The following is a 10,718-nucleotide window of genomic DNA, read 5'->3' on the forward strand; positions in this document are numbered from 1 at the left end:
TAAAATGCAGCTTTACATCCCATAGGGCAGTGAATGAGGGGCAGGAGCTTTGCTGCCCTCTACAAACAGTACTCACGTCAAGGTGCCTGATGGCTGTGTGTTTTGGGACCATACAATCTTCTGAGACATATTAGCTTTGCTTGTGTGCTTTTCTAACAGGCTGTGTGTGTCATCCCTGGCTCTGGGGAGCTTTGCAGAGGGGATGGAAGCTGTGTATGGCATGTTTGATGGAGACAAGAATGAGGAGCTGCCTCGCTTGTTGCAGTGCACCATGGCCGATGTGCTCCTGGAGGAGGTACAGCAGTCAGACACCATGTTCATGTCCAACACCTTCTTGGTCTCCCACAGGTAGGACAGTGAGCAAGTTGGTCCTGGTGGGACCTGCATAGGTATCACTTAAAGTGTTAAGTGGGGTGAGGCAGCTCTCCAGAATGCCTGTCACTGGAGTCTGGAGCCCTCCTACATCTTCTTCTCCAACAGGAAGCTGGGTATGGCTGGGCAGAAGCTGGGATCCTCTGCTGTCCTTTGCTATATTCGTCACGATGTGGCTGATCCAGCCAGCAACTTTTCTCTGACGGTAGCCAATGTGGGGACTTGCCAAGCCATTCTGTGCCGAAATGGAAAACCACTGCCTCTCTCCAAAGTCTTCAGCCTTGAACAGTGCCCAGAAGAAGCCAAGAGAGTCAAGGAGCAAAAAGCCATTATAACAGAGGTTGGTTTGTACCCTCCAGTTCAGCTTCTGCCCTTCCTTTAAAGCTTTGTAGAAATACAGGAGCTCTGCTGCAGGGGAGAGGATGGCATGAAGGTGTTCAAGTGATTTTTATGGTGCTTCCTGCCCTGCTTCTCTTGCTGATTAGCTATTCAGAATGGAATTTCGTAAAATATGTATTATGGCCTGAGAACTACAGGTATAGGATACCAAGGATAGCTTGGTGAGAGAAGGAGGAAAAAAATAGGTAATACCTCCAGGTTACAGCAGTAGTGTAATATTCCTGCTTGTTCTTTTCTTCCTCAGGATGCAGTGTCAGCACTTCAGAATGCAGTTATATGTTAATAAAGAGGGAAATAGTTCAGAAAATAGACAGAAATTAATTAATGTCTGGATAATCTGCCTTGCAACAAGGAAGTAAAAAGTCACTATCTTGCTCATACTGCAAAATAAGTTTCAGTAAGACTCCTGGGTGAGTTTCTATAACTGGTGTGCTGCAGGAGGCAGAGCTGTGCATTTCACAGCAGTTTCCTGCAGTTCTTCAGAATGTGACAAAATGACTTTTTGGATAAAAGTGTGGTTTTGCCAGCATGGGTGAAGAGCAGTTACTGTACCTAGTGATCAAGTACAGTGAATGTCTGTGCTATGGTCCCTTGACCTAGATCCCTTTCCGCTGTACTGTGCTGTGTACTGGCATTTCTCAAGGCTGCAGAGCTATATGTGGGCAGGGGAAAGTCTGCTCTGCACATGGCCTAATAGCAGATCTAACCCATTGCCCTATTTCTTTTGTCTGCAGGACAATAAGGTCAATGGTGTGACTTGCTGTACGCGGATGCTGGGCTGCACGTATTTGCATCCTTGGATCCTGCCCAAACCACACGTGAATTCCATTCTGCTGACTGTTCAAGATGAGCTGCTATTGATAGGGAACAAAGCTCTCTGGGAACACCTCTCATACACGGAGGCTGTCTCGGCCGTGCGCCACCTGCATGACCCGCTAGCTGCTGCAAAGAAACTCTGCACTTTAGCCCAAAGCTATGGTTGCCAAGACAATGTAGGTGCAATGGTGGTGTGTCTGAACATCAGTGAGGACAGCTGCACATGTGAGATGCATGGCCTCACACTGCCAGGTCCTGGGGGATTTAGTTCTACCACCAAGCCAGCAACACCTTCATCCAGCAGTGGAATTGCCTCAGAGTTCAGCAGTGAACTGTCTGCTTCTGAGGTTAGCAGTGAGGTAGGCTCTACTGCTTCAGATGAACACAATGCTGTTAGTCTTGATAGTGGTTTGCTACCACGGCAAGAGCGGCGTTGCAGTCTGCATCCTGTGCCTCCCTCAAGCATCTTCCAGCGCCAGCCTTCTAGTGCCACCTTCTCTAGCAACCAGTCTGACAATGGTCTGGATAGTGATGATGAGCAGCCTGTGGAAGGTGTGATGACAAATGGTAGTAAAGTGGAGGTAGAGGTTGACATTCACTGCTGTAAAGGAAAGGGTCTGGAGTTTGAACCTCTTGCTGCAGAGTACAGCTCCTCTGCTCCAGGGCCAGAGGATGACTCTGGGCTTGTCCTTGTCATTCAGAGACAGAACAGTGTGAACACTGTGCAGAGAGGGGTAAGGGAGAAATGTGAACTGCAAAAATCTCTTTCCACATGCTGTCTGTATGGAAAGAAGCTTTCCAATGGTTCCATAGTGCCCTTGGAGGAGAGCCTAAACCTCATAGAAGTAGCCACAGAGGCACCCAAGAAGAAGACAGGCTATTTTGCTGCTCCATCCCAGGTGGAGCCAGAAGATCAATTTGTGGTGCCACCTGATCTGGAGGAGGAAGTGAAGGAACAAATGAAGCAGCACCAGGAGAATGGAGCAGATCAGGAACAGAAAGAGGAACATGCAGCAACTCTGCCAGAGGAGTTTGACACAGCTTTGTAATCCTACAAGTACTGCTCCCACTCTGTCTGTCCCAGGTAGCCCTGTCCCACAGGGGCTGTCTTGACCTCCGAGGGGAGCTGGGATCTGCAAGGAATACAGGCATCTGCTCCTTCCTTAATGGAAGAACTGGGGTGTGCCAAGGTCTGGGCTGTTGTTTTTTCACTGTAGTGTCCTGGGTATTCCATGAGCACTCGGACCAGTAGCTCTGTGCTAGGGACCACCTGGGATACATGCAGGCACTAGAACGAAGGCAGATGTTCCAACACCTGCCTTGTAACCCTTTGAACCCTGAGGTTCTGCCAGATCTGCAGCTTAGGGGCTGGCGTGGGGGGTGAGGAGGCTGCTGAGGGGCAATGTTCAGTGCTTGGAGTCCCATTAATTCTGATGCAGCTCCCCACCCTCCCCAGCACCTGACTTTGTTATTCCTTGAAAGAATACAGCCAGTTGCAATGCAGCTGACCCAAGAATGGTTTCCTGCAATAATTGAAAGCACTTTTATTGATTGCACTTAAGCTGTTCTGCTCCCCTTCAGCCCAGCACTTTATTACATAGGGTCAGGGGAGAGAACAGTCCCCAGGAGGTGTGTATGGGGCTTTTCTCAGTGGACATCGTTAAGGCAGTGAAGGACTCAGGATACCAGTGTTCTGATCAGCACTGGTGCAGGTAGTGTGAAGCTCATGATGGGATCAGGCTGTGTGGGATGAGCTGAGTGCTGAGCAGGTGCCTGCTGATGCATCTCACAGGGACCACAGGGAGATCAGCTCTTGGCTGGTTGATTAACACACAGACCTGGTGCTCCTCTCTGTAAGCAGCAGCCCAGCCCAGCAGCAGCTTGGCCACCTCCTTAATGGATGCCTCCCAGTAGAGGCTTCCTTACCCAGAAAACATGGGGTGAAAGCAGGAGCTCATGCTTGTTTCAGTGGTACCGTGTCTAAGAGGACATGCCGTTGTAAACGGTGGTGTGCTGCTCTAAGCCAGGGAGCAGTGAGGCTGCCCTTATGCTGGGGAAGCATTCAGTGCTCTGTTCCACCAATACAAACTTCTGCATTGTCAGCTACAGCATCTTTGCTTGCCTCTGCAATTGGAGTCATACCCCAGATCCACAGCAACCTGCATTTCATGGTACGTGTCCAGTTTGGCCACAGACAAATTGCAAGCATAGTTACTCCTGCTTAGCTTTCAATGCAAAAGGGAAAATAGAACTTTTCACCTTAGTAGCATCTTTATCAGCATTGGAAAAGATGTTTAAACAGTCCCTCTAGTGGCAAACAAGCCAGTCTGCATTCGCAGATACACTTTCAATTAGGACTTTTGTTGCAGGCTGTGGGTTGCTGGCCTGTGTTGTCCCCTTTGTAAGGGCTGTGTGTAGACCCCTGCCCCTGGAGCATGCAGATCTGTCCTACTCTGGCAGAGCTGGGCAGCACCTACCCCGTCCTGCTGGCGGTGCAGTAATCCTGCCTGATGTGGGCTAGTGCCTTGTCTTCATTATTTTATTTACGAAGAAAACTTGAAAGTTTCTTCTCAAGAGCTCTGAGAGGCTTGAGCTGCATTTTCTTGATCAAACTCAGGCCCTGCTCAGAAGGAGATAACTGTGCAGACACTTGTGGGGATTAGACTGACACTAATGGAGTTTTACTGAGATTTCACAGCACTTTGGATTTCTTCTCACCATGCATGAGAGTGCAACATTTCAGGATATACCTTGTGCTACTCACAGTGCAATCATGAAACAACCCAACCTTTTTGCAAGGTTTAAACTCTCACAGATTTTCGCTGTTTAAATGCCTGTTTTATTTGGAAATGAGAGAAAAGCTAATTCTTAGACTCTCAGAAACAGCAGAATTTGGGTCAGTTAAGCAGATAAACAACAGCAGAAAACATAAGAAGACTAAACCCGAAGCCTCTTTCGTGTTCTCTCTATGTAAGTGCACAGAGAAGGCTCAGCCCAGTGTATGTGACTGTCAGTTGTCATTGGTGATAGTTTCACCAAATGTCTTTGCCCAGCCCAGCACTTTGTGATGCCTGACAGGGCTGTTAAGCACCTTCTGTTCAGTACATGACTGATGCAGAAACACACTCTTCTTTCTAAGACTGGACAAGCCTCACGCTGGGGGAGTGCCAGATGTTAATGCAAATCAGGTATCTGTTTCTTGCACTGATGTGGAAAATCTGGTGTTTCCTTACAAGTGTGAACCAGTAGCACTGCATGGAGTTGGTATGCCCACAGTGAGTTAGTCATGAATGGCTCTACCTAGCTCAGTGGGAAAGGACTGAGTAACATAAAGCTGTGCAGTGGAGCATACAGATTTATGAGCTGCACCTCTTCACAGCAGTAGCAGAGTGGAACACAAGGAATTCCTGTGTAGCCTTTGTACCCAGTGCTGTTTCAGGTTTTGAAGCAGAAAGAGAGTTTAATACAGCCAGCTCCTATTTCCTATGGGTGTGAACAGTCATGACAGAACATAGACTGCTGTCTTACACTAGGTGGAGTCCAGAGCCTTCTCTGCTTAAGCTGGTACATGAACTGTCTTGTTCTGGGCAGCACATCCTGACTGCTTTCCTCCACCACCATCTTTTGTTCTCCTGTCTTCCTCGAGGTAGCAAGCTGCTTCTTTTGTTTTTCTCTTACTAATACCGCCTTACATTTCAAGCTCCCTGCGAGCACTGCTGTAGGTGGAACAGGTATGAATGGGCAAGTCTAATGAAGGACTCATAGCAGGGGATAAATAGAAAGTGTTTTCCCAGTTCTTTTCCTGTTCTCCAGTCTCTTCCCTGTGTTTTGTTTGTGGTTCTTGCACAGATACATCATGTCCATGGAGACACTTCACTAAGGATGTCCCATTTCTTAGTTGCTATTGGAGGGGTGTTCTTGGCTTGGGGTCATCAGGTTCTCTTGGCAGTCTGAGCAATGCAGACCTGCTGTGCTCATGCAGTCAGTCAGGTTTGGCTGTGAATCCCTTTGTTCATTGTGTCAGCAGCCCTGGCTCTGCAGGTGACCACACTTCATGGGAACAGGTGCTCTGAAGACACTGACCTGCCTGCCCTGCCCGGGCCAGAGAGGCTTCCAAAAAACCCATAAAGGTTTTATTGTGACCAGCAGCTGGGGCAGAAGGATTACGGGTAATGAGTAGACTTCAGGTTCCTCCAGGCACCAGAACAGGGCTTGGTGAAAGCAGCGCGGCATCAGGGACCTGATGAGAATCCTCAAGTGGGTAAGAGGGTAAAACCTGTTCCAGGAAGGAGCAAGTGTTTCCCCTTCTTGGGGACAGGCTGCTGTGAAGCTGAAATCCTCCTAATGCACAGGACATGCAGCCACACAGGCAGCCCTGGGGGCACCCAGAGCTCCTGCACTCCAGCAGGGATGGGTTCCTGTCATTTGCCAAAGGCCTCCTTTGGGCGATAGGTTCACCTCTTTGGTTTCAGGCAGTCATTGTCTGATGTTCTGTTGTTGTCTGAACACTCAAATGTGGTTATTTTCCTCTTTTTTCACATTTTAAAATGTTACTTTTTTTTAACTTGACTCTCATGACCCAGTGCATATTAAAGGAGTATTGCAGCGCACCACCTGTTTATTTATAATCTTTTTTCCTGTTAAAAAAGAATATTCTCTGTATCCCACTCGAGCATACACCTATAATAATTCCCATCTTTATTGTCCAGTGAATGCACCTTCAGCACTGAAGCCTGTGTTTGTATTTCTCTGGAGAGGCAAATCATGTAAGATTGCTGGAAAACACTATTCCATTGATTCTTTATTCAGATGTATAGGGACAGTCCAGGAAGGAAGAATATTTTTGCATCAACTTTTCATCTGACTTAGCAATAAAAGAGTTTTTACTTTCATCTAACTCTATATTCTGGTTCCATTACTGTGCTGGAGGGAATCTGTGCAGTGCCTCAGTCACACACAGCCGAGGTGAGCAGTAGCTGTGCTGAAGGGTCTCTGTGTTCTGGTGCTACTCTGCTCATCAGCCTCCATACAGAAGGTACTGGGCAGAACACTGAGGGTGGAATTCATGACACCCATTACCGAGCAGCTTTCTGTGTCCTGCCCCAGGAGTCCTGAGCTGTTGCTCTAACCAGGACTGTAGAGCTCCAGCAGGAGCTGCAGCAGCCAGGAGGTACAGACAACAGTGCACTGTCCACATAAACCCCTGCACTAGTGTAGGATGTATGTGCACACCTACCTACTGAAAGAGGTTGTACATCCAGCTACTGAAAGGGAAGGAAAAGCAAACACCGCCTGGAGTACTGACTGTTACTGTTTAGCATTTGTTCTACTTTCATGTTTCTAGTTCCAACAGCGTTCCATGGAATTGTAATTGTGAGGATTTAGCCACTGGTGCCAATGAAACTGGAGCTCTGTCCAGGACACAGCACGTTTCTGGTATGTTTGGTTTGGGTTTGGGGGAGTTTTTAATGTGGGCAAAACAGGTCTAAGACCAGTGATGGATCCACCTTCATATGGACAATGCACATCCATAGAAAGTGGGCACTGCTCTGAAGTGACATTTTATTCTGAGGCACGATTTTGTGTCTCCAGTGCTGCTCTTTCCCTGTTAAATTACCTATAGAAGTTTTTTTTAAAAGTAAAATTTGTATTTTTTTTTTTGTTTTATAAGGTGCAAGAGCAGCATCTCATTTGCTCAGCTCGTACATTAAAAATGTATTTTGAAAACAATATACTTCTATCCTAAACCATATCTTCGAGCTCTTAAAGCTTTCATCTGATTATCCCAGCATGGGGCATCTTCTTAAGCAAAACTTGGATACAAGTTCTGTAAATGACCATTTTATACAAAACTGTGCCCCCTGCAGGAGTATGAAAGGCATCAAATCACAGCTTGGGCAGAGTGTACTGATCGTGTTCCACGTTTATTTCAGATTGTCTGATGGCTCCATACACACCACGTTCAAGAGGTCCTTAGTTCCAGCAGACATACAGGAACGCACGAACAAGATGCCACAACCATGGGCCTCTGTTCTTAGTGAACTGTCACATGCCCTTTGTAAGGAGCCTCAGCTACAGAAGGATGTAGTAGCAGTACTTGGAGCAAGACCTCACTGGAGAGAGCAAGGCCCTGGTGCAGGGGAGGGAAAGGCTTCTGCTCAGCTGCAGGATGGTCACACTGCTATGGGACAGCCACAAGGCACAGACAGACACCAGGTCTACCCTCGTGTCCACTGATAACTCAGTAATGCAAATCCAGGTTAGGGACTGCTTCCCTCTCCCATGTTCAGTGTGTGCTCTGGGGCAGCATGAAGAACGCACTGCTCAGGAGTGAGGAAAGCGGGAAGGAGCTGTTGCCTTCCTGTGTAAGGAGGGTGCAGAAACCCAGAGCCAGGGTGGAGTGATCATTGCAACTGCACTGGCTTCTGCTTCAGTGTCCTAACGGCTGCATAGGCTCTGGCTGCAAGGCCGGCACTGAGCAGGTATGCCAGGGCAACCACACAGCCCCAGAGCCCGGCCGCAACCTCTGCTGCATGCAGGCTGCACCTGAAGCCCTGGTAGCCTTTGCTTTGGTACAGCTGCTCTCTCTCTTTGCACACTGATGAGTTATAGACCTCCAGCAGAAAGTGGAAGTAGAAGTAGAGCGCAGGCACCATGCCCAGCGCGACCACTGCGTCCAGGGCACACTCGAGCAGCAGCCACGCTGGGAAGCGCCAGGGTAACCGCAGAACCCCGAGCGAGAGGAGGATGCAGGAGGCGGCCAGGAGGCAGCCTCCGACGGCCATGGCCGCCCTCCCGACCGGCAGCTTCAGCCGGTAGAAGCGCTGGTCGAGCTCCCGAGCCCTCTGCCCGTCCGCGCCGCTGAAGCCGCTGTAGGCGCCGCCGAACTGGTAGTAGTAGATGCCGCCCAGGTCGGGCAGGCCGGTGTACCCGCCCGGGGGCCCGCAGGACACGGAGGCGCAGACCAGGATGAGCACGGCCAGCAGCGCCTGCACCATCTGGCAGCAGGCTGCGGGGAGCACAGTGTAGGTACAGGTGCTGCGGGGGCCGGGCCGGTCCCGGCACCGAGGGGGGGAAGCGGCTCCCGCAGCCCCGGCCCGCTCACCCCTGCCCGTGCGCAGGTACCGGCAGCGGCGGCTCCACAGCGGCCCCGGAGCGGCGGAGCGGCTGCTGTGCGGCCCCTTCGGGCCCGGTCCGGGCACAGAGCTGAGGACAGAGGCGGCGGAGATAGAAACGGCAGTCCCGGAGCCCCCGGTCCCACCCTCACCCTCCTGCCCGCCCCGGCTCCTGCCCCCCCCGTCCCCATCCCTGACTCCTCCTGCCCGTCCCGTCCCGGTTCCTGCCCCCCCTCCCCATCCCTCACTCCTCCTCCCCGCCCCGTCCGGATCCCAGCCTGTGCCCTTCACATCCACCTGCCCGCCCCGATCCCACCGCCCCCGGCCTCCTCCCGGCCGCCTGCCCGCTCGCCCAATCCCGCCCCGTCCCGATTCCCCCTCCTCCCAAGCCCTCACCGCCGCCGGCCCGTCCAGTCCCGATCCCCGCCCCGTCCCCTGCCCGCCCCGTCGAGCCCCGTCCCTCCCGTCCCCTCCCGTCCCCTCCGGTCCCCTCCTCACTGCCCGCCCGCCCAGTCGCGTTCCGCCGTCGGGGCTCGGGGGCTGCTCTGCTGCTCCATGGCCCGGCCCTGGGTCCGGTTCAGCGCCGGTGTCCGCGCAGCTCCTGCGGCCGGGGGAGGGTGCGCAGCGGGCGGGACGGGGCCGCTCCCCCGGCACCTGCGCACGGCCCGGCCCCGCCCCGCCCGGTGCCGCTCGCTTCCTGGTGCGCCCGCCCGGTACCGGTGCCTGCAGCGCTGGGGCCGAGGGGAGGCTCTGGCACCGGGAGCGGCTCTTCCTGCGCTGTGGGTTCGGTGCGAGCCCCGGGCGGTCCCGAGCCTGGTGCTGCTGCTCTGCCCGTCCGCACACCCGAGCTGCGGCCGCGTCCGTCCCGCACAGCGGCGGCTCCATCCCCGCACAGCAGCGGCTCCATCCCCGCACAGCGGCGGCTCCATCCCCGCACAGCAGCGGCTCCATCCCCGCACAGCGGCGGCTCCATCCCCGCACAGCGGCGGCTCCATCCCCGCACAGCGGCGGCTCCATCCCCGCACAGCGGCGGCTCCATCCCCCCTGGACGGGCTCCCCTGCCCCGGCTGCCCCGCACCGGCTGCACACGGGCACCGGGACCCTGCCTGCTCCTGTGCTCCCCCTGGCAGCACACGGGATGCTGCCCCCTCCAGCTGCCCGGTCATGGGGAGGCTGTGCCTCTGTGCACCAGCGCTTTGGGGTATTGTCCTGTGTGCCGCTGCCAGTGCTCTGCAGGCCGTGTGCAAGTGCATTACCTTGTACTGATCCATAAGGAACCAAACCTGTGTCTGCTGGAGACCACTTCACACAATGTGATGTGACCTTCTTGCTGGCTGCCCCATTTCCATGTACACTCATATCCTGCTGCATGGTGGGACTGGTGCCATCCTCTCCCAGGAGGCTGCTGCCACAGCCAACACCTTTCAGCACAGGCAATGAATTGCTCCTTTATTGGTGGCTGCAGGAGTGAATGCAACTGCCTAAGAGCTCACCCATGTGTGAGTGACCCACAGGCTCCTCAGGGCAGATTCTGGAGAGGCTGTTTGGCCTGGGAGAAAAGCAACAGTGGAACAAGTTGGACACACAGAGACAGGTTGGGAAACCAGAGTGAATGATTTCATACAAGAGTTTGACCAAACCCTGCCTGGAAAAGCTTTAGCATTGCAAAGACTTCCATTGAATCTAGGAAAACAGAGACTTTTCTGGACACAGGCTTAGACTGAGGCCTCAGTGTCTGAGTGCCCTGAGAGGTTCAGATTTGTCAATATGAGGCAGAAATACGTTTCCTCCACCTGTAAGATTGGTGGCAACAGTGAAGTAGCTTCACCCTTCTGTCCTTGCAGGAGCAGCAGCAGCAACCGATAGATTTTATAGTCTATGAATGGCTGTGCTTGTGCACCTCAGCACTGTTGAATACTCCTCAGTTCTTCGCCTGACTTCAGGAACGACCAGAAAAATAACCTTAAATTCCCTTAGTTTGGGGTAAGGGAGCAGCAGAACAGAAGTCTTTGTTCA

The 10,718-nt window shown here is 52.5% G+C and overlaps 2 protein-coding genes across 2 annotated transcripts in view; one reads left to right on the plus strand and one right to left on the minus strand.

Annotated features, from left to right (window-relative positions):
- The window catches only part of PHLPP2 (PH domain and leucine rich repeat protein phosphatase 2), a 30,612-nt gene extending 26,121 nt beyond the window's left edge, over positions 1–4,491 (plus strand). The window contains exons 17-19 of the mRNA XM_031043921.2: positions 160–348; positions 481–712; positions 1,506–4,491. Of these exons, the coding sequence (XP_030899781.2) occupies positions 160–348; positions 481–712; positions 1,506–2,636 (1,552 nt within the window). The 3' untranslated portion in view covers positions 2,637–4,491. The remainder of the gene's footprint in view (positions 1–159; positions 349–480; positions 713–1,505) is intronic.
- Positions 4,492–7,492: 3,001 nt separating this feature from the next.
- MARVELD3 (MARVEL domain containing 3) lies at positions 7,493–9,631 on the minus strand. The gene is made up of 3 exons (XM_034073122.1): positions 9,201–9,631; positions 8,693–8,793; positions 7,493–8,596 (listed from the first exon to the last, which is right to left on the minus strand). The coding sequence occupies exons 1-3, from the start codon at positions 9,629–9,631 to the stop codon at positions 7,992–7,994; spliced, it is 1,137 nt and encodes a 378-aa protein (XP_033929013.1). The 3' UTR covers positions 7,493–7,991.
- Between the last annotated feature and the right edge of the window lie 1,087 nt (positions 9,632–10,718).

The sequence above is a fragment of the Melopsittacus undulatus genome, chromosome Z (genome assembly GCF_012275295.1).
Source record: "Melopsittacus undulatus isolate bMelUnd1 chromosome Z, bMelUnd1.mat.Z, whole genome shotgun sequence".
Lineage (NCBI taxonomy): Eukaryota > Metazoa > Chordata > Aves > Psittaciformes > Psittaculidae > Melopsittacus > Melopsittacus undulatus.

Bases quoted from the DNA above. Each gene is read 5' to 3' on its own strand.
- MARVELD3 (XM_034073122.1), bottom strand. From the start codon at position 9,631: ATGGAGCCGCCGCTGTGCGGGGATGGAGCCGCTGCTGTGCGGGGATGG. The intron at 8,794-9,200 runs GTGAGGAGGGGA...CTCTGTCCTCAG, and splicing joins CGCGACTGGGCGGGCGGGCA to CTCTGTGCCCGGACCGGGCC. The intron at 8,597-8,692 runs GTGAGCGGGCCG...TGCTCCCCGCAG, and splicing joins GTACCTGCGCACGGGCAGGG to CCTGCTGCCAGATGGTGCAG.